Source organism: Scylla paramamosain, chromosome 36, assembly GCF_035594125.1.
Source record: "Scylla paramamosain isolate STU-SP2022 chromosome 36, ASM3559412v1, whole genome shotgun sequence".
Classification (NCBI taxonomy): Eukaryota; Metazoa; Arthropoda; class Malacostraca; order Decapoda; family Portunidae; genus Scylla; species Scylla paramamosain.
Genome location: NC_087186.1, coordinates 13,471,908 through 13,489,407, shown reverse-complemented (window position 1 = coordinate 13,489,407; position 17,500 = coordinate 13,471,908). Strand labels below are relative to the sequence as shown.

Sequence of the window (17,500 nt, the reverse complement as noted above, 5' to 3'; positions counted from 1 at the left end):
AATACAAAAAAAAAATAAAATAAAATGGAAACTCAAAGGAAAACAGGGGAAATAAAACAGACTTGCCATTTTTCCCTCCTGTGGACGTTCACTAAGTCCCGGGCGGCGCGGCGGTGAGCGAAAACAGCAGGGGGAGAGCGAAGCAATAGTGAACAGGGGGCGATAAGTAATGGCACACTTCATTCTCCGCTTCTTGATGGCGCTGGGACGTGATGCAACAAGTTAGGTTATTACTACTACTACTACTACTACTACTACTACTACTACTACTACTACTACTACTATTACTACTACTACTACTATTGTTACTGCTCCTACTGGTTCTGATGCTACTAATGTTACTGCTACTGTTACTATTGTTGCTGTTACTACTACTGTTACTGAAAAGGAGGAATAGGAAGAGGAAAAGAAGGAGGAGGAGGAGGAGGAGGAAGAGAATGCGTTTAAAATCTCTCTCTCTCTCTCTCTCTCTCTCTCTCTCTCTCTCTCTCTCTCTCTCTCTCTCTCTCTCTCTCTCTCTCTCTCTGTCTCTGTCTCTCTCTCTGTCTCTGTCTCTGTCTCTCTAAGGACATAACACAAGGGAAGCTGCAAGAAGCCATCAGCCCCACACGAGGCAGTCCTTGTATGAATCACACCTATGTACATCTTCCTATCATCCCTTTCCTCTAATCTAACCAGTCCTTTTAAACCTTATTGAGTCACCACTAACAACCTGATTACTGAGTCCATTCCATCCAGCCACCACTTTATTGAACCGATTTCTTCTAGTCCCTCTTAAAATCTAACTTTATTAAACTTGATCCCGTTACTTCTTGTCCTATCCTATTTAATAACACTAAGGATCTTGTCTGCCTCACCCGTGTTATATCCTGTGCATCCCTTGGGACACTTCAGGACCTCCATCAGATCCTCTCTTAATCTAGTGTTTATCTTAAGTTTTAAAGCTCTCTATTGACTTAACAAAGCTTTATACTTTCTCTTGCTCCCTTCCTCCCTCCCTCCTTGCTTGCCTTCTATTTTCTCTCCCCCCTGTCCCTTCCTCTCTCTCTCTCCCCCTTTCTCTTCTACCCTCTCTCCTTCCCTCCACTAAGTGCACCTGCTTCTTTATAATGAGAGAAAACGAAGGAAATTGAGTCCAGGTGAGAGAGGGAGAGAGAGAGAGAGAGAGAGAGAGAGAGAGAGAGAGAGAGAGAGAGAGAGAGAGAGAGAGAGAGAGAAAACAAGGTTATGAGATCTTCGTCAGGAAGGAAGTTAGGACAGACATAAGATGACTCTCTCTCTCTCTCTCTCTCTCTCTCTCTCTCTCTCTCTCTCTCTCTCTCTCTCTCTCTCTCTCTCTCTCTCTCTCTCGCTCGCTCGCTCGCTCGCTCTCTCTCTACTCTACTCTCTCTAAAATTAAGTAAAACAGAGTGACAATTTTTCCCAAGACATGAAAAGATAATGGAAACTCTCTCTCTCTCTCTCTCTCTCTCTCTCTCTCTCTCTCTCTCTCTCTCTCTCTCTCTCTCTCTCTCTCTCTCTCTCTCTCTCTCTCTCTCTCTCTCTCTCTCTCTAGGTCCCAGGGTTTAGTGGCCAATAAATTATATCTTGACATCATCCCGAGTCTGTCTTAATGGCTGAGAGAGAGAGAGAGAGAGAGAGAGAGAGAGAGAGAGAGAGAGAGAGAGAGAGAGAGAGAGAGAGAGAGAGAGAGAGAGAGAGAGAGAGAGAGAGAGAGAGAGAGATTTTATAGTCTCAGAATTCAGAAAGAGAGAGAAAAAAAAAGTGAACTGGAACAGACAGGAGGAAGAGGAAGAGCAGGAGGAAGAGGAGGAGGAGGAGGAGGAGGAGGAGGAAATAGGAGCAGAAAACCTCTCTAACAAGTCTCTGGTGTGTGTGTGTGTGTGTGTGTGTGTGTGTGTGTGTGTGTGTGTGTGTGTGTGTACAAAAAAAATGATGTATGGCTAATATTATTCATTACTATTTTTTGTATAGGTAATATATTCACACACACACACACACACACACACACACACACACAGGAAGACACACTTTTTTTCATTCATTCAGCATTATTCCCACCTTGTTCATAATCATATTCATTGGAAAAATTTGCCTAAACATACACTTTCATTAACTTTTTTTTGGTTGTTGTTGTTTTTGTAAGGGGAAGGGGGGTGATGGGGGAGGAGGGAAGGGGGTAAGTTATAAAAGTCATAAAAAATAGAAATAAACTAAATTTGCTGAAGCGTAATGGTGTTGGTATAAAAAATAAACAAATATGAAAATTGTTATAATATTTACACAACGAGAGAGAGAGAGAGAGAGAGAGAGAGAGAGAGAGAGAGAGAGAGAGAGAGAGAGAGAGAGAGAGAGAGAGAGGAAAAAATGTGTGTGTGTGTGTGTGTGTGTGTGTGTGTGTGTGTGTGTGTGTGTGTGTGTGTGTGTGTGTGTGTGTGTGTGTGTACGTGCGTTAGTCTACGGAACAAGGTACAACAGTTTAACTTATTAGTCTGTTTGTCCTTGCCTCCACCACCACCGCCACCACCGCCGCCACCACCACCACCACCACCACCACCACCACCACCACCACCACCAAACACCACAATAAAATCTGTTTGTTTTCTCTTGTACCTGTAGCTTTCTCTCTCTCTCTCTCTCTCTCTCTCTCTCTCTCTCTCTCTCTCTCTCTCTCTCTCTCTCTCTCTCTCTCTCTCTCTCTCTCTCTCTCTCTCTCTCTCTCTCTCTCTTTTCCTTCCTCTTTTCCCTCCTTTATCTTCACTCTCTCTTTGTCTCCTTATTCTCTTCTTTTCCTTCTTTTCCTTCCTCTTTTTCTTCCTTAATTTGCTTTCTCCCACCTACCCTTCTTTCCTCCTTACCTTTTCTCCTCTCTTCACTCCCTTTTCTCTCTCCCTGTGTCCCTTTCCCTAGTCCTTCCCTCTCTCTTTAATTTCTTTTCCTCCCTCCTCCTCCTCCTCCTAGTCCTTTCTTTTCTTGCTTTCCTCTTTCCATCTTCTTTCCATTTTTGTTTGCCTCTTTCCTTCCTTTTCTACCTTGTTTTCCCTCCTATTTTCTCTCTCCGTCTCACTATTTTCTCTCCCATTTTTTTCCTTCTACAGTCCCTCACTCCCTCTCTTTCCTACCTCTCTTCAATCTTTCCCTCTCTCTCCCTCTCTCTCTCCCTTTCCTCTCTCTCTCTCTCTCTCTCTCTCTACGATACAAAATACAGCAAAACACACAAACATTCGCCACAGTACAGCGTCCGCTACACAAATACATCAGATCATGATTTTGGCGAAAGGGTTGGAAAGTGAACGAAAGAATAAGGATGTTTACTCGTGTTTCTCAATGTGGTAATTGGGTTTTTCACTTCGTCTCATAATGTTTCGGTTTGTTTGGGTAGTTTTTAAAGTGGGAGACAGAGAGAGAGAGAGAGAGAGAGAGAGAGAGAAAATCAGGGCATGAAAAGTACTGGAGGAAGAGGAGGAGAGGGAAGAAGACGGAGGAGGAAGAGGAGAAAAAAAGATGATGATGATGATGATGATGATGATGAAGGAAAGGAGGAGGAGCAAGAAGAGGAAGAAGAGAGGCATGAGAGAGAGAGAGAGAGAGAGAGAGAGAGAGAGAGAGAGAGAGAGAGAGAGAGAGAGAGAGAGAGAGAGAGAGAATATTACTCGTTGATATTTGCCAAAAGTGAAATTTTCTGACCAAACTCACACAAACGGGAGGGCCTCTCTTCCCGCCCAGTACCTCCTTTCACTCCTCCCTCGCCCTCTCTTCCCGTCCTCTTTTCCCGCCCCCTCTCTTCCAGCTCCATCTGCTCTGTCACATTTCTTCCCGTCTCCTCCTCTTCCCATCCCCTGTCTTCCTGCCCCCTCTCTTCTCCCTCTCTGTTACCTGCCCCCCCCCACCCCGTCCCCCCTGCAGCAGTCTTCCACTTAAACACCTGAGATGAAAAGAGAAAGAAATTGAGTGGAAAGTTAATGCAAATTTTTGGGCTCCCTGCTAGTGATGACTTTCAAATTTTCCTGTTTGTTTTCCTTTGTTTATTTCTTTTCACTTTTATCCTTTTTATCTGTTTTTTTATTCCACTCTGTTCCACTTTTCCACTTTTCCCTGCTTTTGTTTCCACTCTGTCACTTGTTTCTTCTTTTATTTTTTTTCCATTTCTACTTTTTACTACTTTTGTTCAGTTCTTTTCCCACACTTTTCTTGCTTTTCCACTTCTTTTCCCTCTTATTTTACGTTTTTCCTACTTTTTTCTTTTTTCTACTTTTCAATTTTTCCAGCAGCTTTTCTTCAGTTTTTTTTTATTTCTCTTCATTTTCTTCTTCCTTGTTTCCTTTTCAGCTTTACTTTCCTTCCTCCTTCCTTAATCTCACTTTCCTCTTTCTCCTCCTCTCCCTTCTCCTCACGTTTCTACTCTCATTCGTTCCCCCTCACTTCCCTTCCCTCCTCTTCCTTTCATATCTCCCCTCTCGCTTGTTCCTTTGTCCTTCACCCCTCTCCTTCACCCTTTCCTTCACTGAGTCCTGTCACTCCTTCAAATGTCCTTTCTCTGCTTAGCTTGACATGTATCCGCCTATCCTTTCTTTCCCTCCTTCCCTCTTCCTTCTTTCCTTCCTTATCTCTGTAGCAGTTTTCATCTCACTCCTTCTCTTCCTCTCTTCCTTCCCTTCTTCCTCACCAGCAACATGTTTTTCTCTCCCTCCTTTCGTTTCCTCGTTTCCTTTTCTTCTCCATTTTCTAACACTCAGCTCTTCCCCTCCTCTCTACCTCATATCCTTGCTTCTCCTCTTCTCCCTTCCTTCCTTCTTTCCCTCCCTTCTTCTCTTGAGTAATATCCAACCCTCCTTCCTTCCCTCCTTCTCTCCCTTTCCTTCACCCCCTTACCTCTATCCCTTCCCTCCCTCCTCTCAATAAAATTCACCTCCCTCTCTCCCTTTCTCCCTCCCTTTCCCTCTCCCTCTCTCCCTTCCTACCTCTCCCTCTCTCCCGTCTTCAGTAATAACATTATTATGATAATACGAAGACGCCCAATTGATTCTGAATTGATTCCCAAGAGGATATTGAGGCGCCATTCATACCTGATGATCATGCTGAGTGTTGTGTGTGTGTGTGTGTGTGTGTGTGTGTGTGTGTGTGTGTGTGTGTGTGTGTGTGTGTGTGTGTGGCAGGGTGAGAGGCAGTGACAGGAAGACAGAGTAGATGAAAATATGAACAGACAGACAGGCATAAACAGAAAAATAAACAGACTTTCAAAGATTCAGACAGACAGACAGACAGACAGACAGACAGACAGACATGGAAAGACACTGAAACAGACATAAACAGAAAGATATTGACGGACGGACAAACAGACAGACAAACAAACACTTAGAGACACGGTTAGACAAACAAAACAAGAGAGAGAGAGAGAGAGAGAGAGAGAGAGAGAGAGAGAGAGAGAGAGAGAGAGAGAGAGAGAGAGAGAGAGAGAGAGAGGGAGAGGAACACGACGCATGATGGATAAATTTTACACGCTCATTTGCATATTTATATTTATTGCTCGCCTTCCCTTCGCCTCCCCTCACTGCTACTGCTGCTGCTGCTGGAGAGGCAACAGGGATGCGGCGTCGTGTTGCGAACTGCCTGACTGATTGGATGACTGTGTGGCTGCGTGGCTGAATGGGTGAGGGAACGAGTGACTGACTGGCTGAGTGAGGGGAAGAGTGACTGACTGACTGACTGAGTGAGGGGAAGAGTGACTGACTGACTGAGTGAGGGGAAGAGTGACTGACTGGCTGAGTGAGGGGAAGAGTGACTGACTGACTGACTGACTAGCTGAGTGAGGGGAAGAGTGACTGACTGACTGACTGACTAGCTGAGTGAGGGGAAGAGTGACTGACTGACTGACTGAGTGGATGGCTGGTTAAGTGACAGAGTGAATGAGTGGATGAGTGGATGAGTGGATGAGTCAGTGTCAGGTTAAGTAAGGACGTAACTGGCTGTCTGAGTGAGTATGTGATTAAATGGCTGACTGGCAGAGTAGGTGAGTGGGTTAGTGAGTGAATGAGTGTTTGTTTCACTGTCTGACTGACTGACTGACTGACTGACTGACTGACTGACTGACTGACTGACTTAATGGATGGTTATTGGAAAGAGGAAGGAAGGAAGGGAGGGAGACACACATACACACACACACACAGAGAGAGAGAGAGAGAGAGAGAGAGAGAGAGAGAGAGAGAGAGAGAGAGAGAGAGAGAGAGAGAGAGAGAGAGAGAGAGAGAGGTACTGACCAGACATCAAAATTGAAAAGTCTATTGGATACTGTTCTCATTTTTCCGTGAGAGAGAGAGAGAGAGAGAGAGAGAGAGAGAGAGAGAGAGAGAGAGAGAGAGAGAGAGAGAGAGAGAGAGAGAGAGAGAGGGGACTGTCACACACTTCCCATGTTGCCTTTCAAATCACGTTCGTCATAGGTGTTGCATAGTTCTCTACCCTCCCTTCACTCTCCCTTCACTCTCCCTCACCTCCCTTCCCTCTCCCTCCATTTCTCTTCCTCTCTCCCTCCCTTCCTCCATCACTGCCTCTATGTGCTATATATCCATAAAGGAGTTGGAGAGAGAGAGAGAGAGAGAGAGAGAGAGAGAGAGAGAGAGAGAGAGAGAGAGAGAGAGAGAGAGAGAGAGAGAGAGACTTTTCAGTGTATCATTTCTTAACTCTTCAACATCATTCTCTCCTTCTCTCTCTCTCTCTCTCTCTCTCTCTCTCTCTCTCTCTCTCTCTCTCTCTCTCTCTCTCTCTCTCTCTCTCTCTCTCTCTCTCTCTCTCTCTCTTCCCTTTAGATAATCTCCCAGCCAATTTTCTATCTAATTTTATCATTTTTCTTTCCCCTCCTTCGAAACTTTTCAATTTTCCATAATGGGGTCTTTAAATGGCATCTTTCCAAGAGCTTACGGGATATCCTGAGGTAAATACACCTGGTCTTTACCTTCCTACCTTCCCTGCTTACCTGGAAGATTTAATTGACTGGGAGCAGGTTAATTTGTGTGTCCTTGTGTTGTGTTTGTGGTGTGGCTGCTTTCTCTCTTCGTGTTTTGTCTTGCTGTGGCTGCTGTGTGTGTTTTTGTGTTGCTTGTGTTCTTCAGAATTTGTGTTTTTATTTACAAGTGCCAGGAATTGTTTGTTTTTATTGTTTGTATCTCCCAGAATGTTTTTTTGTACCTTGTTTGTATCTTGCTGTTTGTTTATTTATTTATTTATCTTCTTTTTTACTTTTTACATACCGGTTCCAGAAATTATTGATGCTTTTTTATTGTTTGCACCTTCCAGAAATTGTTTATAGATTCTTGTTGTTTATATTTTTTCCATAAGTTGTTTATGTGTTCAGTCAGTCAGAAATTGATTATTTTTGACACACAAGCGTTGCCAGGGAAACCTAACCTAACCTAACCTAACCTAACCTAACCTAACCTAACTAACCTAACCTAACCTAACGAAACCTAACCTAACCTAACCTAACCTAACCTAACCTAACCTAACCTAACGATGTCAGTGAGGTGATTACTATTTCATTATCCACAAATTTTCATCCCTTTGTGATCTTGTTTTATGTCAATTTTCAAGTATTTTCCTCTCTAGTAATTTATCCTTCGCTCTTTTTCCCATTCGCCTTTTGCATCTTAACGTTATTTCACTATTAACAAACTTGCTCATCTTTATATTTCATTTTGTGTCAGTTTTCAAGTATTTTTCCATCCAACAGTTTTCCTTCGCTCTCTTCGCCCTATTCATTTTTTTTTTTCATTCATTATTTTACTGTTAACAAATTTGTATAAGAATATAGTAAGACCTCTTCATCTACACTGTTTCCTAATCCTGTTTTGTTTATTTTATCCCGATTTTCTCCCTCAATCTTTTCTCTGTCCAGTTTTCTTTTCTTTTTTTCTTTCATCATAACACCTTCAGGATTTTACTCTTAACTGATCTGTGTGAGAAATTAATAACACTTCTTAATCTGCATCTTTTCACAACCTTATTCTATTTACTCTATTTCACTTTCCTCAGAACCTCAATATTTCCTCTAGCTAGTCTTTTTTTCTTCTTCTTTTTTTCATTTTCACATCATTACACATTACAAGATTTTTACTGTTGACAAATTCGTGTGAAAAATTAATGATGATTTTTTCTTTTCTTTTTTTTCATATCTGCATCTCTTCACTATTTCGTTTTGTTTATTCTACTTCAGTTTTCCGCCTCATTCTTTCCTTCATCCAGTTTTTACATTTTTACATTATTACACGTTGCCTTTCCCTCTCCCTCTCTCTCCCTCTCCCAGGTTCATTAAAACATTCTTTCCTCTGCCAGCTCTCTCGAGAATTTAGGTCAATATTATCAAGATCGTCCTTGGAAACTCTCATAAACACCTATACACTTTTTATCACCATTGTCAGGCATGTTTCCTGCTCCTCTCTCCTTGCATGCTAATTAATATTTCCAAAACACTTCCCTTAACCTTCAGAATTAAGTTTTTTTTTCGTAATTAAACAAAATTAGCGGTTTTTTTTTGTGGGGAGTTTATCTATTTATTTTTTTTTCCTACTTCCACTTTTTTTTTTTGTAAGGAAGAAGACATTAATTTTTTTCTCTCTTTTATTTCAGTCTTCTTCCTTCATTATTCCTCCAAATATTGTATTTTATTTTAATCATTACTTTTATTTAGATTTCTTTTCATTTTAGTGTCTGTATCAGTTACTTAACGAGCTTTCTTTCCTTTTCTTTCCTCAGGCCTAATTTTTCCTCTCGTTTCTCTTTTTCTTTTCCTCTTTTTATTATTAATTTTCGTAATCTTTGTTGTACTTTCTGTAATTCAATGTAGGGTTTTTTTTTCTTTCTCGCCACAAGGTTATTAACGTAGTCTCTCTCTCTCTCTCTCTCTCTCTCTCTCTCTCTCTCTCTCTCTCTCTCTCTCTCTCTCTCTCTCTCTCTCTCTCTCTCTCTCTGTGCCTATGAGTCTTCACAATTTCCTCTTCATGATTAAAAATGTCTCGTTAGTGTCAAAATGTTTCCTTTCTCTCTCTCTCTCTCTCTCTCTCTCTCTCTCTCTCTCTCTCTCTCTCTCTCTCTCTCTCTCTCTCTCTCTCTCTCTCTCTCTCAAGGAAAAATAATGGGAAAAGAAAGTAAAAATAAAAAGTTGAGAATTTAAAAGATAAGAAGAAAAAGGAAAAGATTTTAGGGGGCACTAAGGGAAAAGAACAAACCTTCAAAGAAAACGAGGAAAACAAACCGAATTAAAGGAGAACATGGACCGCACTTAATCAGCAAAGAAAACGAGGAGGAGGAGGAAGAGGAGGAGGACAAAGTGAATCGAGAGGAGGACGAAGAGGAGGAGGAGGAGGAGGAGGAGGAGGAGGAAGGAGGCTTTCTACTTTCATGTTGTGTCAGTAGTAGTAGTAGTAGTTGTAGTAGTAGCAGTAGTTGTTGTTACTGTAGTAGTAGTAGTAGTAGTAGTAGTAGTAGTAATGATGGTGTAGCAGTAACAATAATGGTAGTAAAAGTAGTAGTATTAGTAGTAGTAGTAGTAGTAGCAGCAATAGTAGCAGTATTCCTCGCGGCCCTGTCCACACACCGCCTCGTGGCCGCGTCCCCCTTGGTAGCAATGACAAAAACATTGAAATGGCCTCGCTTTTATGGGCGTCAGCTGGGCTATTACAGGCGTGGGCTGATCTTTTCCCGCGAAGGAACACGCGTTGGGGGAGAAGGGAGGGGGTGTGGCATCTCTCTCTCTCTCTCTCTCTCTCTCTCTCTCTCTCTCTCTCTCTCTAGTTCTCATTTCCAAACTCGATTTAAACTCAGATCACGTGCGTATGGTGAAGGCGTTGTGATATGTGTCCTAGCTCTCTCTCTCTCTCTCTCTCTCTCTCTCTCTCTCTCTCTCTCTCTCTCTCTCTCTCTCTCTCTCTCTCTCTCTCTGTTTTATTTCCATCTTGCCCTTTTTTTGTTTGTTTACCTTTTGAATTGATGAAAAAATCTCTCTCTCTCTCTCTCTCTCTCTCTCTCTCTCTCTCTCTCTCTCTCTCTCTCTCTCTCTCTCTCTCTCTCTCTCTCTCTCTCTCTCTCTCTCTCTCTCTCTCTCTCTCTCTCTCTCTCTCTCTCTCTCTCTCTCTCTCTCTCTCTCTCTCTCTCTCTCTCTCTCTCTCTCTCTCTCTCTCTCTCTCTCTCTCTCTCTCTCTCTCTCTCTCTCTCTCTCTCTCTCTCTCTCTCTCTCTCTCTCTCTCTCTCTCTCTCTCTCTCTTCCCCACACTCATTATTACTAGTATTATTTCTCCTCCTGACGTTAATGAAACCGCGACACGTCACCAGCTTGGACACAGTGTTATTAGCAGATCCTGGGTCTTGACGGCTTGTTTACCCCCAGCTGGCGACCCTCTGATGACACGGTAACACTGCAAAACTGCCCCTTGAATGCTGTTACTGACGAAGGCGTGTGTGTGTGTATGTGTGTGTGTGTGTGTGTGTGTGTGTGTGTGTGTGTGTGTGTGTGTGTGTGTGTGTGTGTGTGTGTGTGTTGGGGGAGAGGGGGATTGAGGTGCGGGTGTGTATGTGGATGGAAAAGGCGACTTGTTTTGTTAATTTCTTGTGTTTTTTGTTTTTGTTTTTTGTTCTTTGTCTTATCCTTCTTTCGTTTCTTTTTCTACACTTTTTTTCTATCTTTTCTTCTTATGTTTGTTTTTCTTTCTTTCCATCTCTTTCTCTCTCTCTCTCTGTCTCTCTCTGTCTCTCTTTTTCCTTTCCTATGTCTGTTTCACATCCTCCTCTATCTCTCTGTCTTCTTTTCCTCTTCTCTCTCTCTCTCTCTCTCTCTCTCTCTCTCTATCACTTTATCTTTCCTGCTTCCTGTGTTTGCCTTTTTTCCTCTTCGATTTCTCTCTACCTTCCTCTCTTCCTTTCTCCTCTTCTTCATCTCTCTCTTCCTTCCGTCCTTGTGCTTGTTTTCCTTCCTCTCCCATTTCTCTCTTTGTTTCTTCTTCCCTCTCTCTCTCTGCCTTCCCTCCCAGTGTCTCCCCCTCCCTCTCCCTCTCCCTCTCTCTCTCTCTCTCTCTCCCATAAATTACAGTAACACGGGGGATTACCCATTTCATCTCTACCTTCCTCCCCTATCCCATTCCTTTCCCCTCTCACCTCTCACTCTCCCTCTCTCTCTCTCTCTCTCTCTCTCTTCCACCCTCCCTCGCTCTCCCTTTCTGCATTCCTTAAGTCTCCCCTCGTAATATTACAGAAAATGGATTCGTGGTTATTTTTGCGTCCTCCTCCTCCTCCTCCTCCTCCTCCTCCTCCTCCTCCTCCTCCTCCTCCTCCTCCTCCTCCTCCTCCTCCTCCTCCTCTTACTGTTCACAACTCTCCATAAAAGTCATCAATCACTCTCCCTCCTCCTCTTCCTCCTCTTCCTCTTCCTCCTCCTCCTCTTCCTCCTCCTCTTCCTCCTCCTCCTCCTCCTCCTCTTTATAGTCTGTTACCTTCCCACTTTCCTTTCTTCATTCCCCCTTCTCATTCTTCAGTCCCTCCCTATGACCCTCCCTCTCCCTCTCCCTCTCCCTCTCACTCTCCCTCTCCCTCCCCTTAGAAGTAAAAGCAATAAGTGAAAGCGAATGTACAGAGACCCATATAATGTTCCGGAGCGTGTAATGGGAGAGAGAGAGAGAGAGAGAGAGAGAGAGAGAGAGAGAGAGAGAGAGAGAGAGAGAGAGAGAGAGAGAGAGAGTTGTAAGTGCTTGTTGGCAGCGATGATGCAGCTTGTTAGTGGAATGTGCTCTCTCTCTCTCTCTCTCTCTCTCTCTCTCTCTCTCTCTCTCTCTCTCTCTCTCTCTCTCTCTCTCTCTCTCTCTCTCTCTCTAGGGGGTAAGTTGGCAAATGTTTATGGTTTTGTTATGTTGTTCATTTCGTTTCTTATTTGCTTTCCTCCTCCTCCTCCTCCTCCTCCTCCTCCTCCTCCTCCTCCTCCTCCTTCCTGTTTTTCCTCCATTTCTCTCCTAATTTTCCGTCTCGTGTATGTTTTCTCTATTTCTTTCCTCCATTTCCTTATTTCTTCATTATTTTTCCCCGTTTCTTATTCTCTACATTTTTTTTCCTTTGTCTTGTTTTCTTTTTTTTTCTTTTTTTCGTTTTCTTTTCATCTTTTTTTCAGTCCCCATTTTCATTTATTCCCTTTTATTATCACTTTTCTTCCCCTCTCCTTCTTCCGCCTCCTTTTCTTCCTCCTCTTCTCTCGTTTTCCTTTCTCTTCCCTAATCTTCTTCCCCTACCCTTCCTATCCTCTTCTCCTCCTTCTCCTCCTCCTCCTCCTCCTCCTCCTCCTCCTCCTCCTCCTCCCCTTGCAAGAGTAATTAAATGTTGAAAAATTAATGTTATTTTTTTACGTGAAAAATTTGAAGGTTTTGTTTGTACTGAATTAAAGTGTGAATCTCTCTCTCTCTCTCTCTCTCTCTCTCTCTCTCTCTCTCTCTCTCTCTCTCTCTCTCTCTCTCTCTCTCTCTCTCTCTCTCTCTCTCTCTCTCTCTCTCTCTCTCTCTCTCTCGGTCAGTCAATTAATTAGTCAGTTTATCTATCTCTGTCTGTCTGTTGGTATGATTCTCTCTCTCTCTCTCTCTCTCTCTCTCTCTCTCTCTCTCTCTCTCTCTCTCTCTCTCTCTCTCTCTCTCTCTCTCTCTCTCTCTCTCTCTCGCAATTAAATGCACTCCTTAATTACGAAAGAAAACGAAAAAATGACGAATACACACACACACACACACACACACACACACACACACACACACACACACACACACGTTGGTCGGGTCTCATGAGGGCGTCCATTAAACACACCTGATATTAATTAGTCAGCTCACCTTGACTGACGTGGGATTCAAACTGGGAGTCACTGTCTTGAAACATTAATTAACCGGCTGAGTGACTCCCCCTTCCCCTCCCCCATGAAGTTTGGACACTGAGGGGCTCTGGGGGGGGGAAGGGAAGGGCACGTGTGAGAAGGAAGGATAAATTATGTTGTTAAATAGTTTAGGAATGATGGGAGTGATGGAGAAATAGGAGTTAATAGGGTGATGTAATTTAATTGGAATAAGGGAAAAGTGTTGAAAATTGTTGTTAAGATAGACAGGGAGATAGAGGGATAGATAGACAGACAGGTAGATGGACAGATAGACAGATATACACATCTACGTCAAGTTAGGTTTTGATTCCGTTAGTTTTGGTTAAGTTAGGTTAAGTTAGGTTAGGTTAGGTTAAGTTAGTTTGGGTTAGGTTAGGTTAAGTAAAGTTAGGTTAGGTTAAGTTAGGTTAGGTTAAGTTAGGTTAGGTTAAGTTAGTTTAGGTTAGGTTAGGTTAAATTAGGTTAGGTTAAGTTAGTTTAGGTTAAGTTAGGTTAGGTTAGGATAGGTTAAGTTAGGTTAGGTTAGTTTGTTAGGTTAGGTTAAGTTAGGTTAGTTCAATTTAAGTTAGGTTAGGTTAGGTTTAGTTTAAGTTAGTTTAGGTTAAGTTAGGTTAGGTTAGTTCAATTTAAGTTAGGTTAGGTTAGGTTTAGTTTAAGTTAGGTTAATTTAGGTTAGGTTTGGTTTGTTTTCCTTACTTTATGGGAAAAATATTTATCTGTCTCTGCTTTCCCTCCGTCTCTCTCTCTCTCTCTCTCTCTCTCTCTCTCTCTCTCTCTCTCTCTCTCTCTCTCTCTCTCTCTCTCTCTCTCTCTCTCTCTCTCTCTCTCTCTCTCGCCCTCCACCAATAAACATTTTTCCTCCCCTTTTCCTCCCTAATTCCCCCTCTCCAAAGTCATCCCTCTGTCCTTCCTTCCTTCCTTCCTCCCCCCTTTTTCCCCTCTTGTAACAGCATAATTTTTTCCCTCTATTTTTTCCCTCCCCAAATTTCCTCTTTGTCATTCCCTACTTTCCCTCCCCTCGACCTTCCCTCACATTTCCCTCCACTGACAGCACATTTTCCCCTTCCATCTTTCTTTTTCCTTAAGTTTCCCTCCCCTTACCTCCCTTATTCTCTTCCCTTCTCTTTTTTTACTCGTTCCTTCCTTTTTTTTTTACTTTTCTCCTCCTCTTTCGGTCTTTTTTATTTATCTTATTGTCAATGGTCCTTCTATTTCATTACACACACACACACACACACACACACACACACACACACACACACACACACACACACACACACACACACACACACACGTACATAAACACGACATCAAACATTCACAGGAGGCTAAAAATGTTGAAGAGAATTTGTTTTAATTTTAACAGCTCTGTTGAAACGATAGATAAATACCCAATTACACACACACGCACGCACACACACACACACACACACACACACACACACACACACACACACACACACACACACACACACACACACAACCATTATATTCCAAACTGTTCTTTTATTTATTTTTCTATATGAGGTCTCTGGACAAGGACAAAAAATTAAACTGTTTATGGACACACACACACACACACACACACACACACACACACACACACACACACACACACACACACACACACACACACACACACACACACACACACACACACACACACACACACACACTGACAAAGAGAAAGACAGACAAATAAACAACCAGACAGACAGCCAAACACACAGAAACACAAATAAAAACAACAGATTAGACAACAAAACACAAACACCAAAAACAAAACAAAAAAAAACACATATTCTCAACACGTTACATCAAGTCAAGCCTCCACATGTTTCTCCCCTCAGACTCTGCTCGTGGGCAACTCTGACACTTACACTGAGGTGAAGAACAGCCTGGCGCGCCCCCTGCTGGCTTCCAAGGTCCGTCTGCAACCCTACAGCCACCACAGGCGCGTGGTGTGTCTGCGTCTGGAGCTGTTTGGATGCAACTACACAGGTGAGGCCAGAAGAGCGTAACCAAGGGAAGGTGTTAGAATCGGTTAGGCCTACACGTGGCTAGCCGTGTATAAAGGATGCCTATTTACTCTCTACCTGTCATTCTTTTCTGTAATTTTGTTTGTTCTTTTAAACCTCATAAGAAGATAAAGGATGCTGCAAGTCTCTATATGAAGAATGCCTGTCTGTTTTTTTACCATTTTCTTTCATCAGTTTGTCTAATCTTCTTTTAGAGCTCATCATCAGCATCATAACATAAGATAAGGGTTGGTGCAAGAAGCCAATACGCCTACACGTGGCACTCCCTGTATAAGACACACCTGACTAATCCCGCCTGTTATTGTCATCCACAAATTTGGCTGAGGAAGGAGTTCATCAGTGAATTTAATCCGTCAGTCAGTCAGTCAGGCAGGCAGTTAGTGATTATCAGAGAGTTTGAATGAGTTACACGATGATTGAGAGAGAGAGAGAGAGAGAGAGAGAGAGAGAGAGAGAGAGAGAGAGAGAGAGAGAGAGAGAGAGACTCATGATAAGGGCCAGTCATTCATTAAGTGCTGTCAGTCAATCAGTCACTTAATGAACCCTACATCGAATCAGTGAACGAATGAATTAATGAATGAATGAATGAATAAACAAAGAATTACGAAACCAAATAAGAAAAAAAAAAGTTAGAGGAAAAAAATAATAAAACTGAAGAAATAGATATAACCAATGTGGGAAAAAAAACTAATTATGAATGAATGAAGAAAGAGAATGAAAAATTTTAAAAAAATAATAAAAGAAAATAAAAGTGAAGATAAGGTGAAGGAGGAAGACATATTATTTAAATGAAAGGAAAAGAGGAAGAAAGGGAGAGAAAGACAAGGAAGAGCATAAGAGGAGGCAACAAAGAAGAGGAAGAAGAGGAGAAGAAGGAAACATGTGAGAGACAAAGAGGAGAAGGAAGAGGTATAAGAAGAGGAGGACAATAATCAGAGGTGAGGAGAGGAAAGAGTGGACAAAAGTCACGTGGAGGAGGAGGAGGAGGAGGAGGAGGAGGAGGAGGAGGAGGAGGAGGAGGAAGAAGAAACATGGAAACTAAGGAGGAGGGAAAAATATGTATAAATGAAAGGCATAGTGACAGGAAAACAATTGTATTAAAAGGTAATCAGGAAAAAATAAAAGGAAATGCATTAATTAGACAAGAAGAGGAAGAGGAGGAGGAGGAGAAGAAAGAGGAAGAGGATTAACAATAACAATAAGAAGAAGAGAATAAGAGAAAGAGAAAAAAAATGTAGGTAAACCATCTTCTTCCATTCTATTTCCCCTTTCCTTCTCCTCTCTCTGTCTCTCCCCTTTATTTCTCCTTTCCTCTCCCCTCCCTTCCTCTCTCCTAGAATCAAGAGGAGTTCTGGAGGAGGAAGAGGACGAAGAAAAGTGATGGTGAGAGGGAGAACCTCTAGAGAGAGAGAGAGAGAGAGAGAGAGAGAGAGAGAGAGAGAGAGAGAGAGAGAGAGAGAGAGAGAGAGAGAGAGAATATTGACAATCTTCCATTTTATCTCATCTTACCCCCTTCTCTCTCTCTCTCTCTCTCTCTCTCTCTCTCTCTCTCTCTCTCTCTCTCTCTCTCTCTCTCTCTCTCTCTCTCTCTCCCTCCCTAATCTCTCCCCGTCTCAAGGTGAAAGGGAGCACAGGTGTTCCCTCCACGCTAATTAATCTTGGCCAGGTGGGGGGCTAAGGCTCCAAGGATGCTACCACCTGAGGCTTGCACTTTGTAACCTTTCAGTCTCCACACACAAACATCGACAACCTAAAAAAAAAAATAGGACAAAACACAGAGATACATACATATGCCTTCATTCAAAACACTGCTGCACCTCCACTACATTCAAAAAGCCTCTTGTAGTTGAAGTGACACGGGTTTCAAGGGTGTTTTAAGTGGCTCTAGTGGCAAATTAACAAGATTTCTACATTATTAAAATGGAATATTTCTCAATTACAGGATGTTTTTTTTTTTTTAACTAAGATCCGCACCTGTGCAAAATATTTTAAAATGTTTGTGATTAAAAATTTTCCTCTAAAAACTCAAAAAAAAAAAATACAATTAGAAATTTTCCTCTAAGATTAGAGATGTATAGATCATGAAGAGTGAGAGAAGAATATTACTCAAGGCGTTCCAAGATACCCGAAGATGTCCCAAGATGCCTCAGTGTGTCCCAGATTTTCCAAAATTTCTCCAGGTGTCCTGAAATGCCCAAAAGTATCCCAAAAATATTCAAAATATCCCATAATTTACCAAAAAAGTAGCAATATTTCCAAAAATGCTCTAAAAATGTCCCAGATGTTCCCAGATCCCTAAAAGATCCCAGATGTCTCCAGATGTCTACAAATGTCTCAGAATCTTCAAAAATTCTCCAAAATCTCCCAAAACGCAAAAAATTTCCCACAATGTCCTAAAATACTCATTAACCCGCTGCTGCTGATAGGCGTAATGGATAGGCATTGCATTCTCAGCCAGCCAAGGTTCGAACCCCGCGTTGACAGCTTGGCAGATTGGCAGGCGAGCTCAGGAACCATTTGGACGCGACTGTGTGTGTGTGTGTGTGTGTGTGTGTGTGTGTGTGTGTGTGTGTAATCC

General features: G+C 42.4%; 1 protein-coding gene across 1 annotated transcript in view; it reads left to right on the top strand.

The window, feature by feature from the left end:
- The window catches only part of LOC135091031 (discoidin domain-containing receptor tyrosine kinase B-like), a 229,432-nt gene that overhangs the window by 191,604 nt on the left and 20,328 nt on the right, over positions 1-17,500 (top strand). Inside the window, exon 7 of the mRNA XM_063988350.1 lies at positions 14,734-14,884. Coding sequence (XP_063844420.1) covers positions 14,734-14,884 — 151 coding nt within the window. The remainder of the gene's footprint in view (positions 1-14,733; positions 14,885-17,500) is intronic.